The 14,611-nt window shown below is 43.9% G+C and overlaps 1 protein-coding gene across 2 annotated transcripts in view; it reads right to left on the reverse strand.

Annotated features, from left to right (window-relative positions):
• The window catches only part of NT5DC1 (5'-nucleotidase domain containing 1), a 145,087-nt gene extending 130,953 nt beyond the window's left edge, over positions 1–14,134 (reverse strand). For both annotated transcript variants that reach the window (XM_027602046.2, XM_027602045.2), the window contains exons 1-5: positions 13,924–14,134; positions 7,729–7,820; positions 6,255–6,326; positions 5,562–5,668; positions 589–668 (exon numbers count right to left, since the gene is read on the reverse strand). In XM_027602046.2, the coding sequence (XP_027457847.1) occupies positions 589–668; positions 5,562–5,668; positions 6,255–6,326; positions 7,729–7,820; positions 13,924–14,016 (444 nt within the window). In that variant the 5' untranslated portion in view covers positions 14,017–14,134. The remainder of the gene's footprint in view (positions 1–588; positions 669–5,561; positions 5,669–6,254; positions 6,327–7,728; positions 7,821–13,923) is intronic.
• Between the last annotated feature and the right edge of the window lie 477 nt (positions 14,135–14,611).

Here is a 14,611-nt window from a genome sequence, read left to right on the forward strand (position 1 = left end):
ATTCTGGCTCAAAAGTAAACCACTATCCATGTTCTATTAATAACATGATCGTTATGATTTTCAAAGACAACATATGCAAAACAGAAAAGTAATTCTGACATAAAACTGGTGTCTGTTCACAGATCGTAAGCCCTAAGTATATTAAATCTTCATCAACAGTATAAATCTACACGCATCAAACTGCTCAAAAGGATGAATTTAAAAACTTCACCTCATTTTTTTGATTTTGTATTATTTAGAGTGCTTAAGGACAGGTGGAATTTTCTTAATTATCTTTAATTTTTCTTTTTTTAAATTCTGCTAATGAAACCAAAATATTTTTTCCAGCTGTGAAGTATTTTCTTTTTAGACATTTGCACCCCCTGCTGGGGAATAGGTTTAGTATCCCTGGGGGGAAAAATGGTCAGGGCTATTTAATTTTCCCAAAATATTTGACCAAATTCTCTATGTTTTTCTTCCTCAGTCACTTCCAAAACCACAAAGAGGAAACTGAGTAAAACTCAACTCAAAAGACATAAATATAATTAAGTCCTCCGATTTATGACTGAATACCTATCATAATTTCTGAAAAATGAGTCCCTGGCTCACCTTTGTTAGAGAGTCCACCACTCTGGCACACAGAAGCGCTCCTGGCAGGTCAAAGTAGTTATCATAAAAATAATATTTTCCTAAAAAAGAATAAAATTTTACACTGGGAACAAATTAACACCTCATTTACGTGACACACAGAAACTTGGCTGATGAGACACCAGACTTTGGGTTTGGTTATTTAGAGGGGCCTCTATTTCAACTCAGAATGGCTCTATTACACGCGTTCACTGTCTTTAAAGAAGGGTTAAGCTACAAGAAAGTTAAAAAATGATATCCCTAATTTAAGGATCTTACGAAAAAAAAATTATGTAAAAACTAGACTATACCCTAAATATAAAATGGATTATGAAAAAGCCACAATTTATGGTACCAATGTCACTGAATTTTAAGACCATCAGCCTAACACTGGAGCACCATGAGGTAATCTGCACAATAGCACCTTTTCATATCTGTGCTGGTTGGTCCACCTTTAGTTTAATGTGAGAAGAACCAGAGCGATGGAGGAATAATAATAACAAAAAAATCACATCATGTAAGGAAACATAGTGTACTTATCTGGGAGAAAACTCAGGAGCATAGCACAGGCACTCCAGGGTCTCAGGGAGGAGAGGGATTGAACTTATCCTGTTTGGCCCTAGGACGCAATTAAACTTGAGCCCTTCCTTGGTGCAGATGTCACTTTTGGAATCTGCCGTCCCTGGGCAGACACTTGATGACCCATGTCACATCCCTTTGGCTCATGTCTGATCCCAGCCACTGCTGTGCTAAATGGCATCATCCCACCTCAAGCACACCTGTGTCATTCACTTTCCCCAGAAGCCTGTGGAGTCCACGTGGCTTATGTGGTAAGCCTCAACCAGGAGCCAGTGGGTGAGTCTCCAGTTTAGGGGCCAGTGAAGGCTCCTGCCCCTTGGATTGACAACTCTGGGAGGTATTCTCAGTGCTTCTCAGAGATCCCAGTGGAATCCAGCCCCCATTGTTCCTTCCTTCTATGGCTCACTGTCTCCACTATCTCACTTCTGTATACCAGGATCAGGACCAACCACTCTGCTTTGGGGGGATCCCAAAGTCATAGAATCCCTAGAGAACCCTTGTACAAAGAGGAATCAAACAGAACCAAAGGTGAAGCCAGATTGTAGTTTAATGTGAGAAAGTACTTTTCGAATGGTCATAACTATTGCATACAGTATTATAGGTGCCTGATTTCAAGTCCTCCCTTCTTCCCATTCGCAAGCTAGGTATGAAGCTATGGAACACAGCAGTCTTGTTCCTTCGTGTCCACTAAGCACAATACCCAGCATATTGCAGGCACTCACCAAATGTTTGTTGAATGAATGAATGATCTAACAATGGAATGGATTTTTGGAATGAGGGAGTGCCGCAGGTAAATTAGGAGAAAACCCTTTGCAGGGGCCAGGTATCTATCCCTTTAAATGTCATTTAATGCCCGTCACTTCTTCATATCAAATTACTAAGAATGTATAAGAAATAAAGTCAAAAGTTCTCCTTCTGTTAATTCACAAAATGGCTGTGTGGGTTTACGTATCCTTTCCCTCAGTTAAAAATACTTTGGTTGGCATTATCTTCCTGGTTTTTACTCTTACAGCTGAAATTATTGGCAAAACATCTTAGATTACTTTTCACCCCTCAGAAAAGTCAGGATGGCTTTGTTAGTGTGAGGAACCAGGCATCTGGAGGAAAAGGGAGGTTAACATCCCACGTGCACTTTTGCTCACACCCTGCTGTGCTATAAGGCCACGTGATGCTCCAGGGCTCCCAAGACTAGGGCAGTGGGCACAGCTTCCCAAGGTCCACGAACCTGCACTTGATCTACTCACCTGTGACACCAGAGTGGCCAGCTGCTCTGGGCACCATGGCAGCAGATCTGTAGTTGCTGCTGGTTACGCCCCCTTGCTTTTCCCTTCTCCTATTGCTCCCTTTGTGGCCATTAACACAAAATTCAGCTAAAGAGTTGGAATACTGATCACGAGTCTTGGGTGGGATCTAATCAAACAGCTCAGGGGTTTAATGAGACTCCCTCCCACAAGCCAAAGGGCTGACTCACTGGACTGTCAAATGTGGGCTGGAGGACTGCTGTGTGGACACACCGAGGCTTGCTCAGTCCTGACCTATGACCTGGGCCAGGCTGCTCTCAATGCCCCTTCCTCCACCAAAACTCCAAGACTGTACCCCATGAAAGCTTTGACTCTCGCCCCTCCTTGGAAGCAGAGAGCTTACTGGCAATGAAGGGGTTAGTGAGTTCCGTTCAATAAAACAAGCCTCTGAGTCCAGACAAGTCCTATAATCCTTAACCTCTGCCCATTGAGAAACCGTTCCCCAAGAAGCCATTGCCAACGCTACGTACTTTGTAAACTGCCTACTCGTACTGGTAACAGAACAGAGGCGTGTGAGTGACTGAGGGCAAAAGAACACTTTATGTTAGCACAATGTTCTCAATTGTGCAGATGAGTGATACCATCTTCACTTAAAGGTGAGCAAAGTGATGCTAAGAGTGGCTTAGTAATTGGCCAGATCACTTTGCCCAGCGAGGAACAGTCAATATGAGCCAGGACCACCTGTCTCCACCTGCCCCATGGTTTCTACTATACTAAGCTGTTTCTGCATAATCTACCAGTTTATGGGGAAAAAGATCAAAAGGACTTGCTCTCTGGAAAATGGCTGGTAATGAAAACCATATTCCTGCCAGTGCAACAACTGGCAAAGGGATTATCAAATAAACTGTCAGTAAAATGTCTCTGTCCATCAATGCTTTAAATTCCCTAAATGTACTGGTAGGGAATGCACTTTATAATTAATGCTCTCCTTAAATAAAGGCCCTTATTTGGCCATACTGATCAAAATTTTACTTTATTTTATTTTTTGGTGGGCAGCAAAGCAAAGTTTATTGAATCATAGTAAAGCAAAGTTCATTGAGTGATAGTATAAAGCTCCCAAAGATGGAGGGGACCCGAGAAGGTTGCCCTAAAATTTTTAAACCTATATATCCTTAGAGCGCTTCTAGGAATTTTACAAAAGTGCAAAATACACATGTATGAAAACATTACTGCAGGCTTGTTTGTAACGGTCAAACACCAGACACAATGTAAACGTGTACTAGGAACAGACTGATGGATGACGCTGGATGGCAGGGCACACCAGCATTTAAGAGAACGAGGTGCATCCGTATGTGTGCTAATGTGACAGGATCTCGAAGGCGTCAATTAAAAAGAGCACAGTGCAGGAAATGTATGATCCCTTTCGTGTACTTTTGAGAAATAAGCTTCAAGGAAAGGGGATTCTGGGGGGCAACAGGAGTTGGAGATAATTAACTCTTCATTTTATTCTTTTCTATAATATTTAAATTTTCTAACCCTATGCTCACATTATTTTTTTTAACGTAAACAAAGTTTAACTGGGTTGTGGAATCACAGGCCACTTTTTTCTTCTTTTATATGTCTCTACATTAAAAAAATAGTATTCCTTTTTGAAGACATCAAGCTTTCCCTTATGATCTGGCAGAAACAATAGTAGGCCTTTGTTATGTGTCACCACCACCTGACCACTGAACACATAAATGGGAAACACTTCCCTAACCAACCCAATTAAGAGGAGATAAATTCCAAGCTCATCCTCAGAGCGCTCCTGGGTAAACTGAGCGCCAGAGGGAAGCTGCTGATTCCAGAAGGTGGCGCTCTCTAGTGGGCAGAGCAGTGAGCAAACTGTGGGTCATCCTGGGTGAATGCTCTTTTCCCGGCTGAGAAATACTTTACTTCTTTAAAGTACTCTCTGTTTCTGAATGGATGTCAGAGTGAAACACTTAGCTCCATGCCTGGCCTTTCTGGGAAAGTTATCTACAACTACCTGCTTCTGGAGAGCAAATAGCTGTTCTCCGTTTTTAGCTGAGTCAAAGGCTACATAGACGCCCATTTAACTTCCACCAGCCACTGGGACTTGAGATGTGTGAAAGCATTCCATCTCGATCCCCAATTTGAAATCTGTTTTCCTCTCAACTTATTTTACCAAGAGCACTCATTTCCTGACATTTTCATGTCAGGAAAAAAACAAAACAAACTCTCAAAAGACAGTGAATGTACCACAGCAAATCTAGTTGTAACAAGGAATAACTCCAACTATTTTCAGGTTACTACATTTTTTTCTTTTTTTAGGATTTTATTTTAAGTAAATTTTACCCTCAACGTGGGGCTTGAACTCACAACCCCAAGATCAAGAGTCACACGCTCCACTGACCGAGCCAGCCAGGTGTCCCTCAGTTTACTACATTTTCTGAAGGAGAACAGTGCATTTCAAAAGTGAAGTGTGGGACAAGACGGCACAAAAATTTAGAACAAATGAAAAACTAACAATTATAATAAGATCTATTTGTTTATAACAATGTCTTAATCATTCCTTATTAATTTATGCACATCAATGTCTACAAATCATTTCTGAGAAAACTTTTCATGTTTACACATGGTGAATTTCTTTAAAGACAGTGGGGGAACATGTGTGAAATTATTTAAAATAAGGGAAAAGAAAAGATAAAGGCAGAAGACAGAAGATACTAGAGCTGGCAGTAAAGAAGAGAATTCAAGAAAACAAGAAAGCGGGGGTAGTATGAATGTGAGGAGAAATGGGTAATGGAGAAATTAAAGCAAGGACTGAGCATGTAATAAACTGATAAAAAAATACAGACGACTGAGGAATGTATTATTCCTAGGTGCTAGTCTTTGCACTCTAGAACAAGTGGAAGTAAAAGGAGAATCAACAAAACCTAAAATAAAGCAGAATCAACTGCCAGAGACATGAGACACGTGTGGAAAACACACCCTATTCCTATCAAACCACAGCTGCTCCCTTGTGCATCCAGGCCAAGAGGAGGCAAGGTGGCATGCTTCCTGTCCTCACGCTGCAGGTCCGAAGTCCAGAACCCAAGGGGTGGCCGTGGTGGTGCTGCCCCGCACGAGCCATACCTGATCGGCAAGCCATTCCCGCGTCAGACATGAAGTGCTTCCACTCCTTCCTGCCATACTCCTCCGCCAGTGCCTCGGGAGCCATCATCTTTGTGCCATGGCTTGCCCTGGTTTGGGGAGACAGGGTACAATGCTCATCAATGCCCCCTCTGAATACCCCTTCCTCTGGCCTTGCTATGCGTGGTCCCCCCTAAAATGAACCCAGTTTTCTTTTTTCCGTTTTCAACTGGATGATTTCCCCCTTTAGGGCTCTCTAAGGCATGTCTCTAAGTTCTTCGTCCGTTTCATCCACCAACCGACAAGTAAGTGATCAGGAGCAACTCACTCTGAGGTCCACCCCATGCTAGCTGCTCTGGACCTATAATATCTAAACTATTTCTCCGGAAGAAAATTCTTTCCTGAGAAGTTGTCGTTTGAAGATAAAGGTAATCTGACTGGAATGTGCACAGACTGGGTGGCAGCCACAGAGAGAACGGAGGGGAAAAGGAGGGGGGAAAGCAACGGGGTGAGAGCAAACGGAAAAATCAAAATGGGCTCCTTTCTATAAAGGGGACAATGCAAAGAAACATAGGCACAGGATCTGTCATCTGATTAATAAAAATAATAATTTTATTTAACCCAGACCTTAACAATCAAATGCTATATAAAGTGTCCCGGAAAAAAAGTTTTGACTTCACAACTAAATTTTATTACCTGAGCACAGTGCCATTATCTGCAAGTTTAATGAAGTTCCCATCTTCTAGATCCAATGCCAAGCCCTTGCAACTAAAATAGAAAAGTCTGATTACCAATCAATCCACAGATTCAGCTAACCTAAGAATAATAATCTATATTTTCAAAAAGTCACAATGCTAAAAAGGGATTCTCCCACCCACACGAACGATATGTTAGTCAAAAAAATAAGAATATCCAAGAATCCTAAAATTAAGTAGCATCCACAAGTACAAGTATGTAAGGAAAATCGTCACGTGGGAAACTGAAAGACAGCATATTTAGGTTGTAAAATCCTTATGCTTTTAAAAAAGAGGAATCTAAAACATAAACAAAAAAAAAGGAACATCATTGTATGTCTCTGTTAAAATGTGCAAATGTTTTCCATTAAATAAAATACACACGCATGCCCACATTTATATTCCGCCAGATAAGCTTGTAGCCAGGTTCTCTCCTATACTCTTCAGACACTGCCTCCATTTAGGTCAGGTTATAAAAACTTGCCCTCTGGGCAGGGCATATTATTGAAAACCACTAAAAAAAAGTCAAATACTAAGTTTTAGGTTCCTCGCTGTAAAAGATGTGGGATTTGGGGAGAAAAGTGGGTACAGATTCATTATTATGAATAATAAAAGCAAGGAGGTATAATGGCCACCAAATACCAAGAGAATTAAACAAAAAATGACAGGGTACTTTAGAAGCACTATTGACTCTGGTTCACAGTAAAATTTCTAGAGTCAGCAGTTTTATATAGCAAAATATTTCTGTTTCTTCTTTTTACAAAAGGGATACATCAATAAGGACTAACCAAACATTGCAGAAATATATAACAGATGAACATCATTGCTCTAGAATTAATTCTGCATGTGTTTCTGTGTGTTGTAGGATTATTATTAATTTTCCACTGAGCAATGTTAAAGTACAAGATTTTAATTTTGTTGTTTAGATGAGGAAGAGGGACAAAATAAGCCTTGGGAAGTGGAAAAACCTAACCCAGGAAAGAAGTAAGCAGTAAGAGTCTTAGACATAGGAATGTCTATTCAAATTATAGAAAACCAAATGTCCCAGTTCAGACATTTATTCAAAACATGATGATTCTTCCGCTTCTACGGTCCTGTATTTGAAAAGCAATAAAACAAATTTTTTTTTACAAAAGATGTAAATTTTAGAGACAGTTCTTAATAACCTCCGAAACCTACGACAAACTTCAGCCATACACAAATATCCAAATTAGTCAATAAGTTTTAGCTTATTTATATATTTAAACAAGTCTAAATTTAAAGTAGAAAAGGCTTTAATTTATGAAACATAAAACTTTTAATATAGAAAACATTTTGTCCTTTGACTCAGTTTCACATTTCACTTTATGTCTCCATAGAAGAGGAAGCATTAAAATTTTATCAGCAACATTTAAGAATCAGAGGGAATGGGAAGACCTTAAAAAAAAAGAACTTACCAGAAATCCCAATCCTCTGGAGTCACAGTTAGCAATTCCTTGTCATACCCTTTCTCCTTGACCAGGAACTGAGCAAAGCTATTATAAATGAGCTATAAACAACAAGAAGGAATAAAGAAAGATTAAATATAAAATTCACTATTCATTCCTAATTTCAGACCTGAAAACCTACTGGAGTTACTCATGGGGCAGATGGGAGAGAAAGATCTCTAATTGTGAAGTTCTGCAGTTTAATCCTTTTTTTTTTTAAGATTTTATTTATTTATTTGACAGAGAGAGAGACACAGTGAGAGAGGGAACACAAGCAGGGGGGAGTGGGAGAGGGAGAAGCAGGCTTCCCGCTGAGCATTCCCGCCGAGCATTCCCGCCGAGCAGGGAGCCTGATGCGCAGCTAGATCCCAGGACCCCGGGATCATGACCTGAGCCAAAGGCAGACGCTTAACGACTGAGCCACCCAGGCGCCCCAATCCCCCTTTAATGCAAGCGATTTATCCACCCCTGAGAGCCCCAGGTAGCTACTGTGTCTTTTTATACTGCAGAATTAGACCACCAGTATACAATTACATAACCAAGGATGACTATCAATCTTACTCCCTGAATTCTAAGGGTTGGAGATCATTAAGACCTGACAAAGCTTTGTAAACTTACTTAACACATCACCACGATGATAAACATATCGACCACTCTATCATTACATCTATCCTCAGCCCATCCTTAGTGGACCATGCTTGTGAGGCACTGTTCCTCCCCAGTTCATAGATTATTTTCCCCTGAATAAAGGACATCAAATCTGTCACTAAGTTGTTTTAGTTTTGTCATTGACACAGGGTAGTCTCAAAGGGAAATACACATAGGGACCATGCAGATGACCTGAAGGAGGAATCAAGGAGCTTCTATTAGATACAGGAAATACCTTATTTCTCTGCCATAAGAAAAACTGAGGGAAAAGGACGAAGGAAGCTTCTGGAAATAAGTACAAAGATAAATGGATCTTCTGATTTCTCAATGACAAAATCCCAAGTGTTTGAGTGATGTGTCTGATTTTTTCTAAAGAGCTGGCTCAAATTTTTAGAGAACTGTGTATCCCAAGCAAAAAGGAGGCAAAAGGTGGATAAAGGTCCACACTCTCCCTACCCCATTCTCCTTCAAAGAGTGTTATTAAGCCAGCATCAGAGGCACTTGAATCTGAGGCAGAATGCTGCTCCGGGGTCAGACTGAGCAGTATCCAAGAAGATCCTTGAGCAACTTGACCCTTCTTCTCTATGTTTTTGTTTTTTTTTTAAAGATTTTATTTATTTATTTGAGAGAGAGAATGAGATAGAGAGAGAGAGAGCACGAGAGGGAAGAGGGTCAGAGGGAGAAGCAGACTCCCTGCTGAGCAGGAAGCCCGATGCGGGACTCGATCCTGGGACTCCAGGATCATGACCTGAGCCGAAGGCAGTCGCTTAACCAACTGAGCCACCCAGGCACCCCCTTCTTCTCTATGTTAACCCATAACCTCTTTGACAGCATGAGGTGGCACAAGGGAGAAGAAAGAGACATAGCGAAAGGGATGGAAGAAGGCCTCCCTGAGATGATGATGTTTATTTACACTGACCCCTGCAAACTGTAGCAGTTAGCTGGGTGAATCCAGAGGAAGGGGAGCACGCCAAGCCCAGAAACCCAGAGGCCCACAGATGCCTGGATTTGGGGGTTGGGTGTAAGCATCAGGAGATGAGTGCAGAGAAACCAAAAGCTCCCTGTCAAATAGAGCTGTTCTCTGTCCTAAAGCTAATTAAAATCACTATACATATACTCCCGTGAAATGCAGTGTGACGCTGAAACATGTCAATTGTTAATAGCTCACATTATGTCAACACTGTATGTCAACACTTCTCAACCCTGGCGGTGGTTCAGAAACATGGTGACGGCTCTTAAAACCACCTGAAAATTTCAGGCCTACAGGCTAGGGTAGGATCCAGGTGAGGCCATACAGGATTCCTGAAGCCCAGAGATGACTGAAAATCATTGGCTTTCCATGTTCTACGGCTTTTCATTCAATCATAAAAAAAAAAAAATCAGTAAGAAATGTACTGAGTCACTCCAAGGTCTGGAATACTATGGGCAATAAAAAATACACATCACGATCCTGCCTTGCAGGGAACCAGTGCTGTAGGATTAACAGATATAAAGTGCTTTACAGCAGTGCCTGACATAGAAGTAAATTCAATTTAAGTATTTGCTGTTTATTATCAATGTTATGCTGGTTAAAAAAAAAAAAAAAGGCCCTGATAAGTACCATGTGCCCATTTCCACGGTATAAATATTCCCACCATGGCCACTTTCAAGCTACCAATGGTCACTGCATACCATTAAACTCGCCTCTGGTCAAGGCACTTTATTCAGTCTTGGACTTTCTCACTCCTTAACAATCCTGATAAAGATATGGGCACGTGATTCCAATGAGGTTGGATACTTCCTAGTATATGCCAAGCACGCAGCTCAGCACACCTTTCTCTCCTGAGAGAAAGGAGCCCTTTACAGCAGGGCTGCCAACGGGGCGTCCACAGCTGTGTTCCTTACCTCATGGAGGAGAAGTTTCTGTAATAGGAGAAAATGAGGTCAGTGTGCCGGGAGAACCAGAGAATAGTGGTGCTGAGAAAAATAAGGGAGTCTGTGCCTTTGAAACCTGTTCTAGTCCCAAGGCCTTGGTTCTTGGATCTTTTTCTATTTTGTTGAGTCACCCCAGAAACCTGGATGGCGCAGGGCCTCCACGGACAGCCCCCTTCCTCTCCCAGCCTTTGGGGCCACTGACTTGCTCACAGTCTTACGTGACTAATAATGCACACTGCACATCAGCTGCACATTCATGTCCTGTAAGTTGTATGCAGACCACAAATGATGTTTGGTTCCCCCTACAGGTTGCCAGATAAAATACGAAATACCTAGCTAAATTCGATTTTCAGATAAACAATGAATTTTTTAGTATAAGCACATCCCCTGCAGAACACACATCTAATAAAAATGTTTTTGTTATTTGAAATTCAAATTGAACTGGGTGCTCTGTATTTTTCTGTGCTAAATCTGTCACCCTATAATCCTGCTGTTTGAAAATGGGAGCTAACATTTAAAAATTGAGAGACTTCTCATACAAGGTCAGGTATCTTTCTTTCTCTTTTTTTTTTTTTTTACAAGTTCAGATCTCTAACTTATCTTACAAGAATTAGATCTTTTAAGAGACTGAGCCCCTACTTCCTCATGTTAAAAGAATTAGATCTTTTAAGAGACTGAGCCCCTACTTCCTCATGTTAAAAGAATTAGATCTTTTAAGAGACTGAGCCCCTACTTCCTCATGGCAGATAGATGTTGGCAAGAGTTGAGTGTGGTTGCGTCCTCAGAAGGCAAACCCAATCTCTTGGCTGTCCCAGGCCCCACCCCAACTCCCACATCGGGGCTAACTGCCTGGCTCCATCCACTTCTGAGTCTGCAACCCCAGGAGGAGCACAGGGGTCATCATTTCCAGGATGGCTTTCCTGAGCCCCCAGGTGAGCTAACACATCCAGTCCCCTGTTTGCATAACACTCTGCATTTATTAAACGCCTATGATACTGATGGGAGAGGCCCTCCCAGTGTTCCATGACGTAGTCACCACTGACTTCACCATCTTCTCCTGCAACTCCTTGCCTGCTGCTGGACATCCAGCACTTCCCAGAGTTCTCATGTCCAGGTCCTTGCCCTGGCTGTACTTCCTCTGTCCGAAGCGCTCCCTTCTGCCTCCTCACCTGCCCCCTTTAATTCCTGTGCTGGGACCCAGCTCAAGCCATCAGTCACTCCAGGCGGCTCCTCTAGGCCTTGGGGCACCCATACAGCATGGTGGTGGGAACAGAAGCCCGCTAGTGGGATGATCCTGGATAAGCTACTCATCCTTTTTGTGCCTTGTTATCCTCATCTCTAAATGACGCCTGTGACAAAGCAACTACCTCACACAGTTGTTGTAAAGATCTAACCAGTTCATTTAAACTGAATGCTTATTAGAATAGTGGCTGCACCATATTCAGTTATTAAAATACCTATTTTTTATTGAATAATTCCACAATTACTGATCGAACCTAGTATATGCCAAGCACGCAGCTCAGCACACAGAACACACAAGAAACCGTCAGAGATACTGATGTCGGGGAGTCACGGCTCTAGACTCAAGGGGTAGATTCCAACAGGTTAACAGGAAATTTTAAGCTGCGTGTAAGTGCTATGAGAAATTAAAGGTTTTATGGAAAACCGGAGGTGGGATGGGAATGAAAGGGTAAACTTTAGGGGGCAGGGGAAAGCTTTCCAAAAGGAATGCTATTTAAGATGAGATCTGACAGAGGAGTTGGTGTGGTGGAGGGAGGGCCTCCAGGAACAAGAAGACAGTCTACAGCAAGATCCAATACTGCCCTCACCACAGGGTGCTGAAACCAGCTCTTCGGCATCTTCACCCAATACATGGCCACTTGGAAAGCCTGTGTCTATCTCTGTACCCAACTCTATTATGGTGCTCAGCAAGCAAACTGCTGACATTTCATAAAAGATTTCTGAGCCAAACAGGATCCATAACACACTAGGTTACTTTCAATCTTTAAGCCTCCCTTATATTTGAGGTTTGTAAAAAAGAATCTTTGTCTTCGAGGATCTTGCATTCTGAGATGTGACGCGCACACATGCACAAAATGTGTTTTAACACGAGTGGTTTAATAATACTTCCTTCAGATGAAGGTGGCCACAAAGGAGATGCAAGAAAACTCACTTTCCAGAAGGGAATTTGAAAGGCACATGAGGAAAGAAAATATGGATCAAAGATCTAGAAGAAGTAGTAGCCAAAGGATCAAGAAGAAAAGCCTTCTCAACTTTCAGTATGACCAAGGAAACACCTGTATAGAAGGAAAGCAGAAAAGCGTAACAGCAGGAACGATACACCTTTTTTATTTTTTAGCATCTGTACATAAATATAGCACAAGAGCAATTCAGACACTGGGTTTTGACCTCTGACATGTACCTGAACTTCCGGTTGGGGCACTGACCTCACCGTGATGAGCAGCAGCACAGGCTAATGTCTGCACCAGAGGCCCAGAGCTCTAACCATAAATGGTGAGGTTTAAAAATGGTTTGGCCGGAAACCATAAAAGCACTTGTATGGGTCAGACACTGCTCAAAGCATTATACATCGACTACTCCTCACTTAATTCTTGCAACCTTTTGCGGTAAATCCAATTATTTGTGTCATTTTATAAATGGGGAAACTGAGGATTGAAAAAAAGTTAAGGAACTTGCCCAAGGTCACAGAGCTAGTAATGGACACGCTGGTGCCCTGAGCCGGGCAGTCTGGGCGTGGAGCCCTGCTCTGACCACTGTGCTCCTATCCTACTCAGCTCTTTTAAAAGGCTTTGGTGCTTAGATCATTGACTAAAACATTTCTGTGAATTTTTTTACATCAGTTTCCGTATGAAACCAAAGGAATGGGGGAGGAAGGACAATTCACCTGAGGGTGTGGAATCAGACATACTCCACTCCCCCTTCTTTCCAAAGTTCTGGGAAGACCCCAACTTAGTAGGCTGTTGTTAGGATTAGAACTTATTCAAAGGGGGCATGGTGCACGTAGGAAGTGCGCAGTAAAGGTTCATTTTCGTCTCTTGGTAGAAGACAAAATTAGGGCTAAGATTCTCGTGGCTTTTCGGCTAGCGTTCCTTCCAATACACCACACAATCTCTCCCTGACTGCAGTGTTTAAAAAGTGACAGGTGGTCGCATGGACACGCAAAAGAAAAAATGCACCGGGAAAATACAAGCCCAGGTGACTGTATCGGAGCGCTGCTGGAACCCAGAATGACTTGCAGGGAAGTTCCAAGGCCAGGGATCTGCAAAAGACACCCCCAGTTCCCCCAGCCCCGCCCCTGGAACCGTTTCCCCAGCCCGATTCTGCACAATTTGCCCCTTCTCTTCCCCACCGCTCTCTCGAAGTTGGCTAATAGCTGGGCGCAATGAGCCGGTGCGGAGCGCACGGGCAAGGCCCGGGGGCTGCACACTTCCGCCCGGCCTCGCGGTGGGAGGCCGAGTTCTGCGCAGAGGCGTGGCGGCTGCAGGCCCCCGGCAGAGCTCGCCGCCTGAGCCCGGAGGGAAGTCCAGCCCCGGCCGCCATCAAGGTGCACGCCGTGCGCCCCAGGCAGCCCGCGCCACTCACCACGGCGCTCTCGGGCAGGTTGTAGCGACACAGAGTGTGGTCCAGGTCGAAGCCGACCACGTCGCAGGCGGCCAGGGAGAAGTGCTGAGCCATGGCTGCGCTGGAAGCACTGGAGAGCTCCTCGAGCGCCAGGACGGTGCGAGGAGCCCGTGGACGGGACGCTGCGGGGCGCTGCGGGACGCTGCGGGACAGGACCCGACGGGACCGGGGCGGGGCGGGGCGGGGCGGGGCTGCGCCGCCCCCCCCGCCCCCGGGACGCAGCGCGTCGGCCTCCAGTGCTTCCCGCGCCCGCGAGCACCGCCCCCGGCCACGCTTCTCCCCGCCCCTCGCGCGGCCCGCCTCCCCGCGTCTACCCCGCGGCTTCGGCGCTCTAAGGCGCCCCGACCGCCGCCGCCGAACGGCTCCCGGCGCCCCATCGCCATCCCACCCCGCCCCGCGGTCCCGAAGGTGGGGGTGACCGGGAGGCGCGCCACCACTGCTGGACCTGGGGGTGCGGTTGAGTCCCCGTTGGCACATAACCTTTGTCACAAAATTAGCCGGGGCTCCCCTTCGTTTTCAAGGTGTCACAGAAACCAGGACACTGTAAAGTTAGACTCGACCCTTTGCTCTTGTGCGGAATAAGGTAAGATTATGGCGAAAATTCTATTCACTAATATCCTTTGACACAGCCTAGAATTTGGAAGATCTC

This window comes from Zalophus californianus, chromosome 7 (genome assembly GCF_009762305.2).
Source record: "Zalophus californianus isolate mZalCal1 chromosome 7, mZalCal1.pri.v2, whole genome shotgun sequence".
Lineage (NCBI taxonomy): Eukaryota > Metazoa > Chordata > Mammalia > Carnivora > Otariidae > Zalophus > Zalophus californianus.